The sequence below is a fragment of the Alligator mississippiensis genome, chromosome 1 (assembly GCF_030867095.1).
Source record: "Alligator mississippiensis isolate rAllMis1 chromosome 1, rAllMis1, whole genome shotgun sequence".
NCBI lineage: Eukaryota > Metazoa > Chordata > Crocodylia > Alligatoridae > Alligator > Alligator mississippiensis.
Genome location: NC_081824.1, coordinates 338252651 through 338276591, shown reverse-complemented (window position 1 = coordinate 338276591; position 23941 = coordinate 338252651). Strand labels below are relative to the sequence as shown.

General features: G+C 45.0%; 1 protein-coding gene across 4 annotated transcripts in view; it reads left to right on the top strand.

Moving 5' to 3' along the window:
- Positions 1–18710, top strand: part of LOC102563786 (regucalcin-like) — a 29403-nt gene extending 10693 nt beyond the window's left edge. For 3 of the 4 annotated variants that reach the window (XM_019484937.2, XM_059720949.1, XM_006277451.3), the window contains exons 2-7: positions 3984–4149; positions 5834–6016; positions 10416–10631; positions 13629–13760; positions 15130–15284; positions 16702–18710. In XM_019484937.2, coding sequence (XP_019340482.1) covers positions 3987–4149; positions 5834–6016; positions 10416–10631; positions 13629–13760; positions 15130–15284; positions 16702–16752 — 900 coding nt within the window. In that variant the 5' untranslated portion in view covers positions 3984–3986 and the 3' untranslated portion in view covers positions 16753–18710. Of the gene's footprint in view, positions 1–3153; positions 3363–3983; positions 4150–5833; positions 6017–10415; positions 10632–13628; positions 13761–15129; positions 15285–16701 lie in introns of all 4 variants that reach the window. The other variant, XM_059720950.1, reaches the window with a different exon arrangement.
- The last annotated feature ends 5231 nt before the right edge of the window (positions 18711–23941 follow it).

Sequence of the window (23941 nt, the reverse complement as noted above, 5' to 3'; positions counted from 1 at the left end):
AAAAACCATAAAACTTAAAAATGACTAAAGAAAATAGAACCGTTATTTTTCCTGAATACTCATTTAGGACTAAATCTTGTAGAGTAGTGAATTATCCATCACTCATATTGAATTTAGTGGGAGTTAGGATGAATAAAGTCTCACTGGGGTCTGGATCCAGTCCAGACAACGATCTCCAGGTAGTCACTTGGCTGGTATAGCTTGGGATGATTCTGCCTTGAGCAGGGGGCTGGGCTAGATGACCTCTTGGGCTAGGTACAGACAATCAAAAAGCCTGAGGCTGAATTGATTCAGTCTTTGCAGGTTAGTCTAAGCTGCACAAATTAAATTGAAACAGAAGTGAACAGACATTTAGCTTTGATTCAGGAAATGCAGCCACATGCCTGCAGTGGCTCAGGCCAGAAGCCCGGGGGCACTACAGCATAGCTCTCTGGCTGTGTGTTCATTTCCTCTTCCTTCTGCCCCCAAAGTCTCTGGGATTTGCAGTTCAGAATTACAACAGCAGGACTCTGCAGGTTTGCTCATCACTTCCTTTTCCTGTTTCCAGGTGTCTCTGGGATATGTAGTCCACATTTGCAGCCAGCAGTAAGTTTGAGCAGGGGAAAGGGTGTTTAGCACCCCGCTCCCCCCGGACTCCAGACAGGGTTTGCCTGTGGGGGGCAGTTCCCCACCCCCTGTGTAGACTGAGCTGCATTCCCAGTCAGGTTTGCCTTCCCAGCCCCGTCAACCAACCCTCACTGCTCCAGCTAGGGAGCAGAGGGGCAGGGCTAACCCTGCTCTCTGGAGCAGACAGCCCAGCCCAGGGCTGGAAAGTGTGCTGGGGGACTGTGATTTAACTTGAACCAGGGAGAGGTCTGGGAAAGAAGTTTCATAAACTGGTTTGACCTAAATCAGTGAAGTCTGATACTATATTCAACCAGGTTTATCTTAAACCAGTTTCAGCCATTTTGAAACTGGTTTATTTGCACTGGGCTTCTGTTCTGTTACAGGTTTAAACTAGTTTCTGATCACTTCATTCAGTTTATGTGTAACTTCTGTCCCTAGCCTTCAGGTCCCTTCTAGCCCTGCTTTCCTGTGATCCTATGATTGATTGCTTACCAGTGTAACAAAGGAAGGAGCTTCTTCCTTTCATGGTACAGGTGGGCCCACCTCTTGCTAATGCTGCCTCTTCCTGCTCAGGCACCATGCCAAGTCACAGTACTTTTGTGTCCATCTCACCACCAAACTTTGTTGGTCAAATGGTCCCCATAGACTAGAACCCAAATCCACAAATTTTACTTTTACCTACATCTGGTGGGAGCTGATAATGCTGTATGGGGCACTGTCAGGATTCGGTTTATTGAAAGTATAATCAAATATTGGGAGGAAGGGAAAATTGTTCCTAAAACTTGTTTCTAAAAAATATGTATTTTGTTATTCAAGCTATCCACACTAATCACGGCAGAGTGCTGCTGAAACAAGCTTGTCTTTGACCATTATAATGTATAAAAAAGACATAAGTTAAGGTCAACATCACGGCTCTCCTGTGAGGAGATAATTGTTTTTCCCCATATCACAGAGAGAATATTTTTTTCCACAAGGAGTTTGGGGTTTAGTTAGGAATAGAATCCAACCCTTAATGATAATCTCTACAGTCACTTGTAACCCAAACGCCTATTTCCCTTTCATTTTGTCACTCTATATACTCATTTGTATGGAACTACTTAATTTGCGGTTTTGCAGATTTCATGGAAACTGCAAAATCTGGTATTGTCCACAAAATCGGCAAAATCCGTGACATCAAGAAGAAAAACAAACAGTAAAAATGAAGTGCTGGCTCTCCAGTGGGAGCCAGTGGTCCTTGCTGCTTGGAGAGCAAGATGCCAGCTGGCGGGGGGGCATGAATGGTAGCAGATAAGATGGTGGCTGCCCCCTCATTCCTCCTCCTCCCACTGAGTCCTCTCCACCAATCAGCACCAAGGGGCAGGGTGACATGAAGGACAGCAATCAAGATGGCAGCTGCCCTGTTGTTCGTCCTCCACCCCCGGGGCCTTTCCACTAAAAAGTGCTGAGGTGCAGGGCCTCTTGGCCAAGCAGTGCCAAAGGGTGAGGCCACCATGAAATGCCTGCAAAATCGGCTCTGTGCACCATGATCAGGCCACAAAAAAACTTTTGTCTCACTGCAATTTAGGTAGGTCCCTACTCATTTGCCACCCAATGTAAAAGGTCTGGGCTGATCCTTATGTAAGGTGAATGCTGCACAGAGGAGATTTTCCTGTTTCCAGTGTTTCCATCAACAACTCAGAAAAATGCTGAGCAAAGATTTTACAAATCACATGTTATTCTGCTGCTGGCATTATGAAACAGAGCATCTTGTGTAGCTTTGGCACCTGCTGCATCATTCATGTGACTGCTGATGGAACAGAAAATGCAAACTGTTAACTTCGCAGCACAGATAACATCAGCTATTGCACTGATTTTAATCATCCCTGAAAGCTGCAGACAGTTTTACTGGGTCAGCTTTAGAAAGAAGACCTCAACAGAGTTCTTGCATTAGTTCCTTTGTTCTGTAACAAGTCCCTATTAGTTGGAGAGTTTCAAGCTTCTCCTTTGTGCCATGTAACTTGATTTAGGAAGTTAGCCTTTCTGACTGGATTGCTGCATTCTTAAAATGGTGTGTGTTCCCCCAGTGACTCTTCCTCATTAGTTCACAAGTTAAGTCCTAGCTGTTATCCTAATGTTTAAGATTTCATTCTTATTCATAGGATAACCTAAGCTCCTGTTCACTGGCAGTCTTTCACAGTTATGTTAGGGGATACTGCATAAGATGGACATGCTTTTACTTGACCAGTCACCCTTTCCACATCCAATGGCTTAAGACCCCAGCTGAGTCATTAATACAACTTTTTGCCTTCTAGAAGAGCAGGGTGCCTGTCAGCTTAGGAGACTTGTACCCCACCCAAATGGCAAGTCTCAGGCCTCGTGTATTCAGAGACTGGCTCTGCAACCTGCTATAATCCCACTACTGGTAGGAGAGCCACTAGGTTTGGTACAGAAATCCAGTCCCCCCTACTCCTGGGTTGCAGCCTAAGCACCCTGTGAGGACTAACTGAAATCAGTGGATCTTCAAGCTACTGCCTCTCTCATTAGCAATGTTTTCCACTTACCTCCCAGGCACCTCTACCCCAGCTACCCAAAGCCTGTTGTTGAAAGAAGCACCTCTGGACAGAGAAATCTAAGCCTCCGTATCTGCTCTCCTATGGGGACTGAACTAGATGATCTTATGAGGTCCCTTCCAGCCCTACTTTCCTATGATCTATTGCAGGGTTCACTCTCAGATGTAGGCACAGAGATTGTTCATCTTCCTCTAGTATCTTTCACAGGTAGGATAGCATGAGGTATATATTATCTATTCTTTTGTAACCAATCCCCTCTCCCCAAAGGCCCATACTTTTGTGATTGTATTACTGGCATTTATTGAAAAATAAAAATACAGAAACATTACAAAGGTATTAAAACCACATCTTGATATTGGGGGAGGGAAGTTTCTCTAGGGAAATATTGAAAAATAAATGTAGGGAAATGAATGAAAATCAATAGGAACTCTACCCTGATTTTTTTTCTTTTCTTCTCAGTTTTCCCTCTTACCACCTTTCCTCCTAGAAGTTTGTTTAGCAAATATGAAATCTGAAAAAGCCATCCTGGTCTTAGGCCTAGTTTTTTAGCTTAGGATCACTTGCTAAAAACAAAATTGTGTTACTTCAACCTGGTCACAGTCTTCTAGTCCAAGACTGTGAAGTACTCAGAAAAGATGGTAATGGGAGCCATATAAATACCATAGGTAGATTGGATTGGATTGGCTTCCTCAGATTATCAGATGATACTTTGTGGCATCTACTGATCTACATAAATTCTTGCCTTAGATTTAGTGTGTCTATAGAAATCGATATCTTTTGTTAAAATTAATTCTTTTTGTTGCTGATGTTTTGCTCTTCAACCTTCAGACCATGTCTTCTATTAAGATTGAGTCTGTTGTGAAGGACAAGAACCGGATGGGAGAATGCCCCATGTGGGAAGAGAGGGAAAATGTACTTGTATATGTGGATATTAATGCACAAAAAGTTTGCCGCTGGAATGCTGTCACCAATGAAGTGCAGAGTGTGTCTGTGGGTAAGATGGTGCTCTTCTGGATCTTAAAACCTCTTTGCTATGTTATGTGCCTTTTTAATTTCTTTCTGCCATGAGTGAATCTGTATGCTTTTCTGTAGCATTGCATTTTCCTTCACCTAAGGGAGACAAGTGAACTGTACCCTTGTAGTTAATTGGTCAGTATAGTATAGCTCAAGCCAACAAGACAGAGGATTATTATTAGATATATTTGTCAGTATTTCTTTGGGTAAATACAAAGCCAACATGTAGGGGTATGGTTTTTCTACACCCAAGAGATAGAATTAGTTACATTTGTTGGAATGATCCAAAGCTGTGAGAACACTGAGCCTACTGACTCTGTTAATGATCTCAGTAGAAAGTGATAAGATAAAGTTGCAGGGGTGTAGGTTGTAGCCATTTTGGTCTAAGGACATAGGCAGACATGGTTCTTTGGGTGAATTTGATATTGGCAATTTCTGCAAAGCGTCTCCTTTGCCCGATTAAGCATTGTCTCACTCTTTGCTGGCTTCAGCTTCTTGTCCTCCATCCAGATATTTGTTTCAACCATGACCTTAGAAAGCTTAGAAGGTGAGGTAAGGCTGAGATAAGGCTGAGGTTTGTTCCCAAAGTTTTTAAGAAAAATTAGAGAAACACTTGTGTAAGATGCTCTGGTAGTGATAATCCCTAGACTAAATGACCTCTTGAGATCCCTTCCAGCCTGGCTTTTCTGTGATTCTATGGCTGGAAGGAGCTCAAAAGAGCTAATACAGTCTTGTTGCAAAAAAAGAAAAGGCCAACAGTATACTGGATTGTATTAACAGGAACACCTCAAGGGAAGTGATTCTTTCACTCTATTCAGGACTGGTGAGGCCTCATATTGAGTCCATTTTTGGGCCCCATGCTTCAGGAAGAACATGGACAGAGTGGAAAGATTTCAGCACAGAGTGAAAAAAATGTTTAGGGACCTGGGGAGCAAGACTTATGAGGAAAGGCTGAAAGAACCAGGGTTATTTCATCTGCAGAAGAGTAGGCTGAAGGGGGAATTTGATAGCAGTCTTCAAAAACCTGAAGGGTGATAACAGAGAGGATGGAGATGGACTTTTCTCTGTGGCCATAGAGGCAGATCTGTCACTAGGGGTGTGCGGGGCCTGGGGCATATCAGCCTGTGCAGGGCCGGGGGGTGGTGAGCGGCTGGACCGCAGGGTGGGTGGGGAGGGGAGAGAGGTGAGAGAGTGGCCAGAGAGTGGAGCTGGTGGCTCATGGGGGGGTGGTGAGCAGCTGGAGAATGGAGCTGGTAGTGTGCTGCAGCCACAGCAGGGCCTGTATAGCACTGTTCACGGGGCTCCCCAAAGCACAGGGCCCCAGTTTGCTCCCCCCTGCAGGACAGCCCTGCATAGAGGACAGGATTAGGAACAGTGGCCTCAAACTGCAGCAGAGGAAATTTAGGTTGGCGATTCGGAGGAACTATGAGGGTGGTTAAGCATTGGAACAGGCTACTTAGAGAGAAGTTGTAGAATCTCTGTCCCTGAAAAATTTCACAAACAGGTTAGACAGACACTTGGCTGGGATGTTTTAGTCAGGGATAATACTGCCTTGGACTAAATGATGCTGTGAGGTCTGTGATCCTACTTACCTATGATCCTATTATCCTGTGCTCCAACACTTGCTGACTTTCTATGACCATTATTTTCTTGTTTTTTTACAGATGCTCGTGTTGGGTCAGTGGCCCTTCGAGAACGTGGAGGTTATGTAATTGCTCTTGGAACCCGGTTTGCCTTTCTAAACTGGGAAGACCAGTCTGTGACTACTATTGTTGAACTTGAACAGGATAAAACAAACAACAGATTCAATGATGGGAAAGTGGATCCACAGGGAAGGTTTTTTGCTGGTATGTTTCCCATAGGATTAACATTTTGAATGAAGTAGGACTATTCCTGTTGTATTTTATACTTTTATGGCCTGGAAACACAGTCCTTCAGGTGAGCCCTCTCATAGCAACAACTGGAATACACAACAATGGGCACTTCTATTATTCTTCAAGTATGGTAAGAGGAGTGTTTGGATACTACTGGGAGACAGCCTGAAGGAGAAACTCAGGCTAGACTCAAGTAGAGCTAGACAAAGGGGGGCAGATAGTTCTTCTGGCCTGTCTGGTAAGTGGTCTCTGCTTTTGTTTGCTAGGCACAATTTTGCCCAGCCAGGCAAAATTACAAGTCCATTTATTAGGCATGTGAGATACAAGTATAGACAAGAGGACTGTTGAAGATCTGGATGCGGAGAGCTCTATACTGCACAGGGGGCGTGTTGGTGTGGCCTGGGTGTACAGCATGTGATCCAGCCAGTCTACCTCACAAATAGAAACCTTTGGTGAAACCCTGGCATCTGTGAAGTCAATGGGAGTCTTGTCATTGGCTATAGTGGAGCTGGAATTTCACCCAGTGCCTTTTTCTGTCTCAGATTTACATTTTAGGTTCAAATGAAGTGTCTGGTTCAACATACACTAACTACCAAGAATAATGATAGTGGGAACAGATCCAAGGAAGTATGGCAGTACTGAACCTTTAAACAAGCTTTTGTAGTATTCCTCAATTCTGGGCAGATTTAGGATCGCAGCAATGGAAGTGTGGCCACGACCCCTTCAGCAATGTGAGATATGTGCAGTGAGGAGAACAAGAGCGCATTGCATGTGCCACATGGGCAAACTGGGTGTGGCCATGACCTGTTGATGCCAGTGAGCTCTCTGAGCTCGCCAGCATGTCAGCTGCTGGGACCTCTGCATATGCCATGAGCTCTATGAGTTCACTGGCTGTTTGGTGTGGGGTCTGCCCGGAGTCCCTGCTTTCAAGCAGCTCTGGAGTACAAGAGATGAGTGCTGCTGCTTTTTGCTCTTTTCTCTCCTTCCCCACCCCAAATTCAACAACAGGGGAAAGAAGGGGAAAGATGGTAGTGCACAGGAGAAAGGTGGTCGTGCACAGTCTCTGGGCTCCAGAGCTGTGTGGAGGCTGAGGCTGAGCATCACTCCCAGCAGGAACTCTGCTTACATGCCAGCTCACTGCACATGCAGTACACAGCCAAGGGGATGGATGCTACTGCACTGCTGCACCCCCTCTGAGTCCATTCCTCAGGCCTCAGTTGAATCTTACATCAAGGAAATCTCAGAAATTACATATAGTACATTAAAAACTGGGAGAGAGATCTAGGTACAGAACTCTCAAAAGTGGAAATCAAAACAATGGCCAAACACCAATATTCTGCCTCCTCTTTTGCAATGAGAGATCTTAATCCAATTGCAGCACCAAATGTATGTCACTCCATGCAGACTTAAGAAAATACCCATGTCATACTCTTGAGCTATGTTGGAATTGCTGTATGCAGAAAAGTACCTTTATGCCTACGTGGTACAATTGCTCCATTATACAGGGTTTCTGGATATCTGTAAGAAAAAAATATTCACATAATAATTAACTTGTTGGTCCCCCTTTAACCCTATACTTTCCTTTTGCATAATCAGGGGATATGTAAAATCATGAGGTATTTTTCAAGCTTCCAGCTCTATATTACTGCAGATTTCTGTGCATCCACCTCATCATAGTAGTTACCAGTGTGATTGAGCATGGAAACAGGCAACCCCACCAAATGAGAGAGAATAGTCAGAGAAAATGAAGTACTTATCCACTTTGCTAAAGGACACATATGAAGAATTTTATGCTACCTGGTTGCCTTGCTACAACTGTCTAAAAACACAGCAAAACCATAAAAAGCACCATAGTTTTATTGGTATGTGGCAATAACACAAAATTAAAAAATCAAAAGATCGAATGAGACATAGTTCTGTCCTTTCGAGCAAAACCAAATGGACAGTGACTCCGAGGAAGTCACCGAGACATTTGTGTAAATGACCACAGCATGGACCTCAAAATCTGTTTTTAATTTACTGCCCTATTTATTTATATATATACTTATGCTAAAAGGTTTTATAATATTTAAGACTGTTAGAAATGTTGCCCCAAATTTAAAACAGGAGGCATATTTTTCCAGGAGGGCATATTTAGAGATTAAAATGACTAAAACGTAAGTAAAACAGGTTTAATTGATTGTCATTATTCACACTGAATCGTGTAAAGAGCAAACACAAAGCATAATTAGTAACAAGCAAATTAGTTTCTAAATAAATATTTCACTTCTGTTCTTCTTGGACATGACTAATAACCAATGTGATCAAGCATGTACATTTTAAGCTCTGAGACGTTTTACGTAATAGAGGTAATCTGTTAGCAGCGAGACATGTGAGGGTATTATCTGCCCTCACATTTGTCTTTACTCCCTGAGAATTATCAATGTCCCAGGGGAGCTGGGGTTACAGGAGGACCCCAGGCCAAAGCAAAAGGAAAGCCCCACTTACCTTCTGCAGGGTCCGAAAAGTAGGAAGAAACGTGCGCGGTGAAACCAACAACACAGTTCATCAGCTGCACTTATGTTCAGCTGGGGCTGGGCGGCGTTGGCTGGAGACGCCACCCAGCGGAGATAAAAAGCTGCCCCGAGGGTGCAGGGGGGCGGCAGATGAGCAGAGGCTTGAGGGGGATGGCCACACCCTAAGGGGCGCAACTGCTGCATTGGGCAGCGCGGGAAGCTGGGGGCGGAGCCTGGGGAGGCTCCGACAGCAGAGCCGACAGCGGAGTCGGCAGTGACGCCGACAGCAGAGCCTGCAGCAAAGCCGACAGCAGAGCCTGCAGCGGAGCCGGCAGCGATGGCGGCAGTGGAGCCTGCAGAGGAGCCGGCAGCGGAGCCAGCAGAGGCACCAGCAGCAACACCTGCAGCAGAACTGGCAGCTGCACCGGCAGAGGGGACGATTACAGAACTGGCAGAGGCAGCGACGGGCAAGCTGAAGGACGTGTCAACTGGCAAGCTGGCAGGGAAGTCCTGGAGAGGAGGTAACAGGGGTGTGGCCGACGGAAACACCATCAGGTACCACCGTGGGGTGAGGCAGAAGACCCCAAGCAGGGACGGGACAAACGGCAGACGGACCCCGCTATAGCCCAAGAATAATCAACCAGGACTCCATACCCAAGTGGGACAAGCAACTGGGACTGGGCACCTAGGCACAGGGAATCCATGGGGCCCGTAGCTAAGGGCACTCTTCATGGCCTCCTGGCCCACTGGCCGCATCGCTTTGGCTGTCACGGTGGTGGGAGTTGCATGCTAAGTCACAGGGTGGTTGGAATAGGGCGCTAGGGATACGGGTTAGTGGGATCCAGGTCCGAGGGCCTTGAAGTCTGCACATCGAGTCGCAACCTGAAGACACTGACGCGTGGCTAGAGGGCCACTGGGAGAAGTTGGGTGGAGCCAAGGATGCCAAAGGGCCAGAAGACCTGCAACCCCAAGTGGCGAGTGGCTGGGGTGTAGGGGAGGTCGGAGCCCCATGAGTGCCCGCCGGGAGGTGTGACGACCCTGGAGGCTGCCTCAAAGGGCAACCCCTCCACTGAGGTACCATTCAAAGTCGTGGCAGGCGAGTTAAGGGGATCCCCTGACGTCAGCCAGGGTAGTCTTTGGGGTCCACTCGCAAGCCCAGGACAGGCTCGATCCATAGTCCGGGCTAAGGCCACATGAGAGCGCCTAGTAGAGCAGAGGCGGGCACAATCAGTAATCTGGTAGAAGTAGAACCATACCTCTTTCATTTTTTGAGGACTGTATGTCTGAGTTTTAAACTATGACAAAGTAGTGGAAATTTCTAAGTTTGTTAATGCCTCAAAGTGCTTCTGAACTGATCCTTTTTCCTTTTTTTCTCATTCTGACAGGATTTCTTCTGCTTTCGCTCCTGGTATGATATTTTTCATACCCTTTACTCCATCTAGATGCTTTCCCCTAAGGCTTTGTAACTTATGAAATGTTTAACATGTTCAGGACCTGATACTAATGCTCCCCATGCATGGAACATCCCTTTAGATCAGCTGGAGCTCTATGTGCAATGGTTTTAAGGACAGATTAAATTAAACTTCCTGACTATTGTACAGTGCACTGTGACAGAGAATTCAAACCCATTTCTCTTGTTGTCATAGCAAAACAAATCTTCTAAGCAACTGTGGCAGTGCATGATACTATATAGTGAATGGTTGGTGTTAGTCAAATAGGTGCAACACACCCTAACACAAGCATAATACAAAATAAAGTTATGTAAGGACCCGCTATTAGGGCTTCTTATAAAAATCTAGATGAGGATTTTGATGAAGCACCAGTAGGACATTACTATTGCATTGCATTCCTAACCAATGAACCTCTTCCTTGTCTAGGGACCATGGCTGAGGAGACAGAACCTGGTGTGCGAGCAAGACACCAAGGGGCCCTCTACACCCTCTTCCCTGACCATTCTGTAGTCAAACAACTGGAACAGGTGGACATCTCTAATGGTTTGGATTGGTCACTGGATTGCCAAACTTTCTTTTACATCGATAGCTTGACATATGCTGTGCATGCTTTCAACTATGATGAGCATACAGGAAAGATTGGTATGGTTACTTTTCTTAAATGTGTTTTTTGTTCATTTAGTTTGCCTGTCTGCAGCAAGAATAGGATGCATAATTGCTTGTGGCAGACACATGTCAATTCTCTGTCAGCAGGCTGATTTCCTTGATTTTATCCATGTTACAAAACTATCCAACAACAAAACTAGTTGTTTGTGAACAGTTTGCTGAGAGAATACAATATTCAGGATCTTTACATTGGCAACCTAGGGTAAATTAAGTGCTGATGTAAAGAGGTGCACAAAGGAAGCCATTTATAGTGTGCAACCAAATGCTTTTCATATCACTTTAGTGATTTGAATTAAAAAAAAAAAAGCATAAGCAAGGCAGTATATGCTTGAGTGCCATCTACTGGCATACTATTTATGTACACACAAGCCTAGAATATTCTTATGACCAGGGATCCAGGTTTTCCATTTCCCACGGAAAAACAGAAAAAAAACCATGGATTTCCCATTTTTCTGGGAGAAAACATGGATTTTTCCTTTTAGAAGAGAAACCCATGGATTTCCCCCTTTTGCAAAGAGCTCTGCAGGCAGGTAGAGTTCCAGCCTACAAGAGCTGTTTGCAAAAGGGGCAGGGAAACCCTTCTGGGAGGGAAAGCAAGGGGAGAAGGGCAGGGCCCGACACTCACACTTACTGGAGGCTGCTTTGGGCTCACTCTTCTTGCTGGAGGTAAGTGGGGCTTGGGGGTTGTAGGGCAGGGCTGGGAGGGAAGCTGGCTAGGAGCTGAGGGAGCGGGGAGGTTTGCAGCCAGCCAGACGCTCCAGCTGAGAGGGGGTTTGCAGCCTCCCTGCTTCCAGCCAGAGTGCTTGGCTGGCTGGAAACCCCTGCTGCTCCTGCTCAGCTGCAAACCTACCTGCTCCCTCAGCCCCCAGCCAGCCTGGGCACTCCCCAGCCAGGCACTCTGGCCAGGGGGAGGGGTTTGCAGCTGGCCAAGCACTCTGGCTGGGAGCAGGCAGGCTGCAAACCCCCTCCCGGTCAGAGTGCCCAGCCAGCTGCAAACCCTGGGCTGCAAATGCTGTGGTCCCTTCCCCTGGTGCCCTCCCACAGGCTCTCCAGAGCGCAGCATGTGCGACTGGTGCGGCAGGGCACAGTGGGGCTGCACATGAAAGCTGCCTGTCACTGCAAACTCCATGCTTCCCTGGTCACAATTCCTCTGCATACACGGGGGCAGCGCACATTCACCCTGCCCCCACCCCCCACACATCTGGGGGGCGCGGGTCCCCCCTGCTCCCTGGGAGTGCACGCTGCCACTGGGAGCTGGCCCTACAGGCAGCAGCAAGGGGGGAGCTGGCTTGTGCTCCTGCTGTAGCAGCCACTGCCTTCTGTTGGGGGCAGGGGGCTGTGGACCTGGGTCCCTGGCCCCATAGACCTGGCAGCTGGGTGCCCTCTCCAGCAGGGCTGGGGGGCCAGAGCCTGTGGGTGGGGGGCAAGGGGTACAAGCAGGGCTGGAGGGCTGTGGTGCTGTGGGGGAGTGAGGGACACCAGCAGGGCTTTGGTGGCATTTAATTTTAACCACAGGTTGGGGGGGATTTTTATCAGAGAATTTGTGATTTTTTTTTTATCATGGAAAACAAGGATCCCTGCTCATTACACAGGTCATGCACTGTTTCTCTCCACTGATTTCAGAAGCACATTTCTAATATCAAGTTTCCAGTATGAACAGAAATCAAAATTATGGAATTTTAAAATTTTCCACAAACATTCTGTGGCTTTCACTTAAAGTTTGCTGTTTGGGCAGATTTCTTGGTTATTCAATATTTGTGCAGAGGAAAGTGAATTAATGTAAAAGCATAACTGATGCAATTTATTTACAACATGTAAACAGCCAGTGAAATATTTCTTGCCGTCCTTGCCCATCCTAAAGAGCAACAATTCAGCTGAATCAGTTGTAATTCAAATAATCAAATTAAATCCCTTTGTAACGCTAATCTGTTCAGGTTTTTGCAAACATAAATAAAATACTTACTAGTGGGTAAAATGGTCTAGGTAGATTTAATCTTCCTTCTCTACATTTTTCTATAGTTTTAGGTGATAAAAATTGTAAAAAAGGTTCCAGGATACCTGTTTTCCAAAATATGACAACATTCTGTACCTGAGCTTGCTTTTGTCTTGGATTTATCCTGGTGAATCTCCACTGTAGTTGCCAATTAGACTGACAAGCCTACCTTATGATACTGAGGATTTTCAGAATTAGGCACAAATAATTACATGTCTAAAAGCCCCAAACCAGAATATTGTTGTGCATACACAGATTGCTATATACCTATGAAGCAAAAAGGGTTCTGCACACAGGCAGTAGTCCTCCTGCACATATCATAAGGTTCATAGATTAATAGATTCAATCTATGAATCAAATCATACGTTTGGGGCTTTTAGACATGTAATTATTTGTGCCTAATTTTGAAAATTCTCAGTCCTCATTGTCAAAAGCCCAATTAAAATAAGGGTTTATACTTAGCTGATGAACAGCCAGTTCCTTGAAACATTAAAGCAGGTTCTTGTTCTTCATCTGGGGAGATTTATGTATTACCTACAATTAAATGGAATTAAAGAGGTTTTTTTTATTTATGTACAGAACAAGGCACAGGCTCACATCAGCGGTGAGCACCTGAAGTGAAATTGTGCCTGAGACCATCAAAAATTAGTTTAACGCAAAGTACCTTGAGTAATATGGATAGAACAAACTCTTCAGCAACAAAAGCTGGTATCCCTTTCTTGGTAAAATCAAAGAAATTGAAATTCAAGATAGCTTCAGAGCACAATGGTCTCACTGGCTATTTATTTTTGTCAGTCCAAGTTGTGTTCACATCAGTTTTCTCAGGCACGTGTACAATACTCATTTTTATGCCTCCGTCACACAAAATGAGTTTATTTGTTTGCAAGAATATGATTGTGGAAAACATTAAATTGATGCATTGTAGTGTGTCTGGGCTAGCCCACCACATCCAATGCTGACTTCAGAATTCCATCTTGCAGCCTGCCGTAAAACTGTGTACAAACTTGAAAAGGAGGAGCAAATGCCTGATGGGATGTGCATTGATGCAGAAGGGAAACTTTGGGTGGCCTGCATTGATGGAGGGAGAGTGATCCGTATAGATCCTGAGACAGGTAAGTCCTCCCAGAGGCTGAATTGCACTACATGCACCAAGTTGGGGCCTGGGACATGTGCATTATTTGTGGTATGTTCACTTTGTAGTGTTTGCTTGTACCACATCCTTTGTCTGTGTCCTTTTCTGATTCTGGAACACATATTTTTGTCATTACAAGAAATGGCAACAAGCAATGTGCGATCATCAGCGATCCTGGTTTTGTCTGAATTTAAACATTTCCCAATTTTCGGGTTAAAAAAGTGATGCAAAAGCCACATTTTTTCCATGATCAAACTGAAACACCACCATATATATCTAGATATATAGCTAGATGTATATAGATAGATATCTATCTATCTATCTATTTATCTATATATATCTAGATATATATCTATGTATTAACGATATTTCAGCTTGATCACAGAAAAATGTGGCTTTCAGGTTACCTTTTTTAACCTGAAAATTGAGGATTTTTTTTTTAATCAGAGAAAACCAGGATCCTTAGTGAGTATTCAGTGGCAGTATTTCAAACCTCTAAGTTTTGAAAACAAGGAAAAAACCCAGCTGAGGTGCACAATGCAATCTTAATTCTGCTCCCTGGATTTAGCAATATATCCCCAACATATTTCCTGCATGAGCTCAGCCTGCATTGTCTGTGTTAGGTCTCCTGTATGAAATGGTGGAGGGATTAGATGTAGCAATTAGGGAAGATTATGCTTATGTTGCAATGATATCACTCGCATTGATTTACCTGAGGTGAACCATCAACCTCTTTTTGCACTCTTAATTTGGCCCAAAAAGCAGATGCACAATGGCACAGGTCTTCATGATGTTTTGGTACTGAGGTGGTTTTTGGTGGAACAAGGGCTTCCGCCAATGTGAGGCCTGTCTATTTCTAATTGCACTTGTTTTGCATACGTTACTGTTACCACCTGAAAAAGGGAAATGGAGCTGTGTGAAGGAAGCATACAAAACTTGCTGGGAAGTAAAAGGTAATTAGAGATGACACTGTTGAAACAATACAGCACATTTCTGCACAAACTGTATGGAAATTGCTTTTTTCTGAAAGGCAATGTCTGCGCTGTAAAAATCAGTCTCTCTGAGCAGCACAGTGGTAGGGTTGCAACTCTGACTGAAGCGATTCCAGCATATTTTTTTTCCCCCAACATGACGGAATGTCATTAATTTCATTTTCTTAAAATATCCTATTCAAATCTCCTGGATTGCTTTCAATAGTCACTGGGAGATTGATGCCAATTCCGGTAGACTCCCAGCCAATCCGGGAGGGTTGGCAACCCTACACAGTTGCTGCGCATATGTTAGCAGCAAATAATGTGTTACATTTTGCCCTAAAAAATGTAAACAAAAGAAATGCTGTTTTTCCTCAGGGAAACGAATCCAAACAGTGAAGCTGCCAGCTTCAAGAATCACTTCGTGCTGCTTTGGTGGAAAAGACTATTCAGAAATGTATGTGACTTCTGCCTATGATGGGCTGGACAAGGAGGCTTTGGCAAAAGAACCTCAGGCAGGAGAGATTTTCAAGGTGATTGAATTTTGTTTCTTTCAGCTAAAAGAAGTGTGAGTTCTAGGTTTGTTAGCGGAGATTAGAATCTAGCCCGTCTGGCCTAGATCTAATGGCAATTGTGGTGGTAATTGTTCTGCATGTTTTATGTCCGCCAGTTGTTTGTTCAATGTTTTGGCCCTTGTTTCTTTTTAGATCAGTGTGGCAAACTTTCCTTTTTACTCATTCTATCCGGCCTGCGGGGCCCCTAAAAAAATTTAGAAAATTAATATTTATCTGCCCTGGGCTGCCTGTCATGTAGCCCTTGAAGGCTTGCCAAAACTCAGTAAGCAGCCCTCTGCCCAAAATAATTGCCTGCCTCTGCAGCTTGGAGGGATCAAGTTTTGACAATTCCTAATTTCAGTGAGTATCAGGTGCCTAAATATCTCTGAGGATCTGGGTTTTCATTTCACTGGGTACGTCTACACGAGATGCTTTCCTGCACAGTAGACTAATCTACTGCATGGTACAGTGTCACCATCTACATATGTGCAGCATTTGCTGCACAGTAAATTAGTCTATTGTATGGTTGGCTACTATCTGTATCTACCTGGATCTAGATTAACCGTGCAGTAGCTACTGTGCATACTACACGTGTAGTACCACACATGTAGGGAGCTACTGCTCCCCCATGCAAGGGGAGCTGTGCTGGCTGTAGGGGCAGCTGTCTCCCAGCCCTGTGCACATAGGGACCTGTGTGCACGGGGCCGGGAGACAGCTGCCTCTGCACCTGGCACATCTTTCCTGGCCCCATGCACGTCAGGATTGGCACTTCCCTGAAGCTCTTCCTGGTTGGTGCAGGAGGCGGAGCAGGTCAGAAGCAGCCTTGGACCGAGCTGCTGCTGTTGGGAGCAAATCTGCACCTGGCAGGGTGCACATGTAGAAAAGTTGCCCATGAAATTTACTGCACCTTATTTTACTGCGCAGTAACCTTACTGCACATTAATTGCATGTGTAGACACACACCCTGTGTCAGGTCTCTGACTGCAAAATGGAGATATTTTCTTATTTCAGAATGGTAGTGTTAAGATAAATAGAATAAAATCACCAAGGTGCTTAGAAAATGTAGGGAAGGGGCCATTTAAGCACCATAGCTGGATACTTTATAGAACAGAAGACCGAGTTAATTCTGTTTTATTAATGGAAATTAAACTTAGAAATTTTTTACTACTACTTATCACTGTCCCATTTAAGAATCTTTCATGTAAATGAAAAGACTGTAATTAACTTCATGTAGTAACCTCTTTTTTTGGATTTTACCAGTTCTGCTTGATGTAAAGTCCTTTTTGGGGTATGGGGAGGTTAATGCAGTTAATAGTTTGGTTGTATTAGGCAGAAATGTTTTCAGAACAACCAACTATAGAGTAATCTTTTCTTTTGCTTTTTTTTTATTAAACAGATAACTGGCCTTGGTGTGAAAGGAACTGCCCAATACTTGTATGATGGTTAAATAGTCGCTCTTCATAACAGACAAAATAAAGGCATGACACTTGCAGGAGAGTTTTGGGAAAGGAAAAGTTCAAGTTGCAATTTTCTATGCATATCTGAAAACCTGCTTTCTTTACAGTTTAGAAGTACATTTTTCTTCCAGTTTGGAATCACAGCATGGTACAACAGAATTTTAGTAAAAGCAGATAAATGAGGTGTAACATTAGATGTCAGAATAAATTAAAATGTGTACACATTTAATTATTTTATTATATAGCATTATCCTCCTTTATCATATATTGCAGATTTCCTAGGTTTCCCCAGTGCCCCAGTTTCATATGGCAAGTTCTGGCCTTTAATATTTGTATAGCTCAGATGCTTGGTTTATTTTAATGAATTAACTGTAATGACACACTCTGATTTTAGTAAACTTTTGCAAATGTGCTAACTAAACTGCACCTCTGCTTTTGGATTCCTAACAGGAACCTATTTTTGCCAGTCATACCTCTCAGTTTTTAGTTCTTTATTTTGCCTTACTGTTGATCTTTGGTCATGTTGCTTGTGAAGAAGCATCAGTTTCTGTAGTCAATAGCACACAAAGGAATGATGTGGCTAGCTCCATATCTGGCCATCTTGGATTCCTCAGTTACCTCTGTATAGGTGATTTGACTGGAGATGTGGCCTTTGACCCGAATCCAGAGCAAAGACTAAACTCATAAACCTGGAGCTGTAGCAAAACCCCTTCAGTGCTTTGCCACACAACTAAGCATTGCCTTTAAGATAACTTTGGTATTTCTTTTGTCTAACCAGGAAGATCTACTATGTACCTTACTAAGGATGGGATCTTCTGGAGTTGTCTTCTAAACTCAGCACTCCTGCCTCTTAGGACCGTTATGGGCTTTGATTAAAGAAGGGGGCGGCTGCCTTTCAGCAGAATCCTATTTCTGGGACTTTCTGTTTTTGCTCCCTGTGCTTGGCACTGACCAGGGCAGGGTAGCACTGTTCATGGCTTAACCTGCACCCCCGCCCCCCCAAGTGTGGGTTCCCACATCTTGTGCCCAGATCAAATAACCTTCCTAGTTGCCAGTGGAGTTCAGCTTCCCCTGTAAGGACACATCTCTCCTCTTTCAGCTGCTATTGGGCATCCTTGTCCCAAGATCTGGATCAGCCATGGGGTAACCTCTGAGTCACTGCTCCATAGAACCAGTGCGCCTTGCTCCTCCTGTCAAAACAAATGCAATTGCTGGTGGCGAATAGGGGAAGCTCTGGGGAACCATGCTGCCCAGTCTTCCAACTCTAGTCCCTGTGTGGGACGGGGATGCAATGAACCAGCAAAGGGGCACCTGCGCTCTGCCAGGGCCAGCATCAATGCTGCCCTGGTTACAGCAGGGAGAGACGCAGCTGGATCTGGTGCTGCTGAGCCCTGCGGGTGCTGGGAAGCATAGAGGTAGCTCTGTTGTAGCTGCTGCTGAGCTGTCATAGCATAAGAGTCTTTCCTGGGTTTGGCTTGGATGGAGGGTGTAAAGGAGCAAAGCTGACAAGAGGAGCAGCAGCTGTGAGGGTCAGTACTGTACTTAGCTCTGTAAGGAGGAGAAAGGCAGTCAGGTGTTGAGGTGTGAGCAGCCTTGGAACTGCACAGAAAAACAAGGCTGTATGTGTGTGGGGACTGGGCCAGGACAAAGTGGGAGAGGCAGCAGAGCAGTTCCACCTGGTATCAGGGCAGCACAGCATCCTTAAACGGATCTTGTAGCACAGCTCCCTGGCTGAGAATCGCTGATCTACGGTTAGTGAACTGAACTTCTGGTTACTTCTGGTCCTTCAAATGTTTAGAACTCGTAGATCTGAGCCTCTGATTTAAATAAATACATATTAGGGGGGAAAAAAGGAAAAATTCCATTCTGCCATGGGAAAAGAGGTAGTAACCTAAGAAGTTCAGCTCCTCACAGGAACTCACAGTTTGGATTTTAACATCTAGGAATTTCTTGCACATCAGTCCACATGGGGGGGGGGAGGCGGGGGGAGGGGAGATATTATTTTCTCTTCTTTCCCAAGCTGGACAGCAACTTCATGCCATCATCAAAAGCCAGGGCATGGTTCTTTCTCCAGAAGCCTAGGAAACTCTGAACAGGAGATTTTTTTCCAAACCCTTAGCTCCCTGCATGCTTGCATTGAGCTGGGGCATGTGCCAAGCAGACTGTAAACAGCAGGTGGAGTAGTTTCCTTGCTTCCTGCGTGCACTTCCATTGCACAGTTTGCAGAGTGAGAGAAATGGGGAACTAGAGCACAGCCAGTCACACACACAAAGAAAACCAGTCAGCTCTTCAGTTTTAGCTGCTCAGTGACCAATTCTGGGCCTGTCTGAATTGCAGACTCGTGATAGTTGTGCCATTGTGCCACTTTTTCATTCCCAACAGTATGTCAAAATGTCATGTTATAATAATTCATTGTATGCTACTTGGTTAAAAGATTGACCTGATCACTGAAAATGAAGCATACCATTTAGCTATGAAACTGAATGGCAGCCTTTTATTGTCATGAACTAATTAAAAATCCTCCCATGAACACCATAGCACAGAAAATGCAATGCCTTTTTTAAAGACCAGTCATGTTAAGATCAGGGACACTTACTATTAATAAAATTTCTGTCTATTCTAATAATGGTGCTCAACAAGCTGTCAGTTATATTAGGGACAATGAAGATCTGTGCGGTATCAGGAGAAGCTCCAGAGGCCATGTCAAGAGCTCCTTCGTAAACAAGGAGAACTTACCGCTGTAAGGGAACAGCAAGTATTCCTCTCTACTGCTAACTGGCCTTGGTGACTACTATAAGAAATGTGGGGCTGCAGATATGGGTCGATCTAGGATTTTGAAAAGGGGGTGCAGATGATATGGCACATCATCAGAAATAACACAAAACATATTTTTCTATAGAAACAAGAAGCTTTGCTAATATACTAGGGGCCTAGCACTATTTTATTTGGTTTAAGATCAAAGCGAAAACAAGTATAACATTAGTAGGAATCGAGTAGATTATAATGCGACATGATAGCAATTGACTCTTTACTGCTGCCTGAATAGAGATGCCACTGCTCCTCCCAGGCAGTTGGTTTTAAAGTTTGAGTGGAGCAGGAATGAAAGGTGGGGGGGGGGTATAACTGCATCACTGCCTCCCCTGCTGATCCACCCCTGGCTGCAGACCATGGGCTTGCCTCCTTCCCTTCTAGGCACATAGCACTTACAGTCTCCCCAGCCTGGGTATCTGCTGAAGGGCCACTACATCCTAGAATTCTTCCCTATCTAAAATTGAGAAATAAAATCTTGCCTTGTTTACTCAGCGGAAGGGGCAGTGTTCTTCCAGACAACAACTGCAGCATAAATTCATCTGCTGGAAACTCAAATGAGGTAAGATGTTAAACACCCTGTGGGCCAACAGACCAATGCCAGAATAAAATAAAGTACATTGAAAATTATGCAAAATTTCCTGTTTGCCCTGTTTGTGAAGGAACACTGGGACAGAGTGTTTAGATGCAAGTCAGTGTCTTGCACCCTTAATTAAAAAAAAAATTATAGGAAGTGAGGTAAGTTGCTATAATAGCAAGTAATAATTAGTGACATATAAAATTGCCTGTGAGTAAATAAGGACTAATTTGTTTATCAGCTTATTTGTTGATTTAGTCTGGGCAAGGCAAAGGAAATGATCTAAAATAACAAAATTGTCCAAGAGATGCATACTGATATGACTAAATGACAATCTACATGTTTCCCTAGGTAAAGGAATATTCGTCCCTTGAAGTTATTAACTGTTCAAAAATGAAAAGAATGGCCTATAATTAATCTAGGTATTCTAACAGCTGGCTTGGCCTCTGTGGAAAAAGGCAACTGTGATTTATTAGGAGTGAACTGACTTGGATCTTTAACTGGATCTTAATGGGGTAAGTTTTAGATGCCACTGGCAATAAGCTTTTAAATACTTGAGTATGTGATAGTAGCATTTATTGAGATATGGGAGCTGGCTGTAGGTGGAATTCTTTTCTCCTATAGTCTGGCTTTTTTGGGTCTTTTCCTATGACATTTGTCTTGTTTTGCAAAAGACATTTGTCTTTTCTTGTCCTTGTGGTCCACTACATCCCCTAGACCATTTTCTGCAGCAAAGTTTCCTACCTGCTTATCCTCCATTTTGTTTTTGAACATATGCATTTTCTTTTTTATGTTTAGTACTTTTCACTTGTCTTAATTGAATTTTTAAAATTGATTTCAAGCCATTTTTTTTCAATTTATTAAGGACATTTCAATGTCAAATCCTATCCCCTTAGTTCTTGCAACCCCTCACACTTCGATATCATCTACAACACTGGTGGCCAATCTGTGGCATGCATAGCACAAGTGGCATGAGCAGGTGGTGGGTGTGGCATGTGGCAGATTGAGAAGGGAGAAGAGATTAGAGTGGCATTTGGGAAGAGAGCAGGAGTCAGGGGCAATGTTTTCTCTAAGGAATAGCAGTCCGTGAGCACGTTGCCTCGGTCCTGCCTCCCCCTTTTGGTGCGGTGTGGGACACTTACCGAAGGCAAGCTCCTCACTCTTCACCCTGGGCTGGGGGCTCGAGGCTGGGGGCTGTGGGGCTGGAGCCTGGGGCCTGGAGGCTGTGGGGCTGGGGCCTGGAGGCTGGCACTGGGTCCGTGGGCTCCAGGAAACTGCTCTGCTCCTCTGCATCACCTTGGGGAGCGAGGATGCATGTGGCATCAGAGCTGGGGAGTGGAGCACTTCCCTGGAGCTGGCGGAGCAGTTCCCCAGGGCCAGCGGAGCCCATGCCAGCCCCTGCCCCAGCCTCCATCCCTGCCTTGCCTCACCTCGGGGAGGAGCCACTGCCTGCCCCGAGTGAGGTTCTGCTGGCTCTGGGGAACTCCTCTGAGGGCTCCACCGGCTCCAGGGAAGTGCTCCACTCCTCAGCCCTGATGCCACGTGCCTCCTCACTCCCTGAGGTGTTGCAGGGGATTCATAGATTCATTCATAGATGTTAGGGTCGGAAGGGACCTCAACAGATCATCAAGTCCGACCCCCTGCATAAGCAGGAAAGAGTGCTGGGTCTAGATGACCCCAGCTAGATACTCGTCTAACCTCCTCTTGAAGACCCCCAGGGTAGGGGAGAGCACCACCTCCCTTGGGAGCCCGTTCCAGACCTTGGCCACTCGAACTGTGAAGAAGTTCTTCCTTATGTCCAGTCTAAATCTGCTCTCTACTAGCTTGTGGCCATTGTTTCTTGTAACCCCCGGGGGCGCCTTGGTGAATAAATCCTCACCAATTCCCTTCTGTGCCCCCGTGATGAACTTATAGGCAGCTACAAGGTCGCCTCTCAACCTTCTTTTGCGGAGGCTGAAAAGGTCCAGTTTCTCTAGTCTCTCCTCGTAGGGCTTGGTCTGCAGGCCCTTGACCATACGAGTTGCCCTTGACCATACGAGTTGCCCAAATAAACCATTTTATGGTTTATTTGGGCAACTCGTGGGAGTGGAGCAGTTCCCCAAAGCCGGCGGGGCCCACACTAGCCCCTGCCTCCTCCTTGCCTCAGGGAGGAGCTTACCTTTAGTAAGCATCCCACGCCACAGCCCAGCTCCATTCCCAGTGGGTTCACGGCCTGAAAAAGTTGGTACGTGGCCAGACTTTAACTCGTGTGTGGCCGTGCACACGTGCACCTTAGAGCAAACCTTGGTCAGGGGTCACTGCTGTCTCAAGGGCTCTGAGAGCTATGGGGGTAGGTGCTGTCAAATTCAATGTTGCCATGTCCCATTGGCACTACCTCATGCTTTGGACTTTACTTGTGGCATACATGCCAGAAAGTTTGGCCACCACTGATCTACAAGTGTTGTAAGTTTATTTTCTATTCTTTATATATGCATCAGTGAAAATAATGCCTAGTATGAGACCCAGGAAAGAGCACTTTGGGATTCTATTTGTTATGGCCTCCCAGTTTGACACTGAATCATTGATCGTTACTTTTGAGTCTATTTCTTCAAACATCTGGATAATTGCCTTATCAGGATGTCATCTACATTCTATTTCCCCAGTTTGTTTATGAGAATGTCATGTGGGATGGTACCAAAAGCCTTGCTAAAGTCAGGCCATTTCAAATCAATTGCTTTCTCCTTATCCATTAGGTAAGCTACTTTGTAGAAGGAAATTAGATAAGCCTGAGACATGCTGTTCTTGATCATAGAAATCATAGAAAATTAGGGTTAAAAGGGACCTCAGGAGGTCATTTAGTCCAGTCCCCTGCTCAAATCAGGACCATCCCCAACTAGATCATCCCAGCCAAAGCTTTGTCTAGCCATGTCTTAAAAACCACCAAGGATGGAGAGTTCACCACCTCTGGGTAATCTGTTCTGGTGTTTTACTACCCTCCTAGTTAGAATGTGCTTCCTAATATCTAATCTAAACTTCTCTTGCTGCAACTTGAGACCGTTGCTCCTTGTTTTGTCATCTGCCACTACTGAGAACAGTCTAGCTCCATCCTCTTTTGAACTCCCTTCAGGTAGTTGAAGGCTGCTATTAAATCCCCCTCTCACTTTTCTCTTCTCTACAGTAAATAAGCCCAGTTCCCTCAGCCTGTCTTCATAAGTCATGTGCCGCAGTTACCTTACCATTTTTGTTGCTCTCTGCTGGACTCTCTCAAATTTATCCACATCCTTTCTGTATTGGGGGGCCCAAAAGTGAACACAGTACTCCAGATGTGGCCTCACTAGTGCTGAACAGAGGGGAATAATCACTTCCCTTGACCTACTGGCAAAACACCTACCAATGCAGCCCAGGATGCCATTAGCCTTCTTGGCAGCAAGGGAACACTGATGGCTCATATTCAGCTATTTGTTCACTGTAACCTCCAGGTCTTTTTTTACAGAGATCCACAGGGAGCAGAGATCCGGTGTGGGCAGTGGTGCGGAGGAGACCCTGGTGCAGATCTCTGCTCCCTGCAGAGCCAGGTTGCATGGTAGGGCAGTGCTGGTCCCTGCCACGTGACTTGGCTCTGCAGGGAGCAGAGATCTGAAACACAAGAATGAACCACTGTCCTCCAAAATGGCTGAATCTGAAACCAAATCGAAACAGCCATTTCACACAGCCCTAATACATCGGTCCCATATCAAATTGGCATCGATATAAATAAAATTGACAGTATTGACAATTGGCTTTTTTTGGCTGATGTGGCTTATAATGTCACCGAT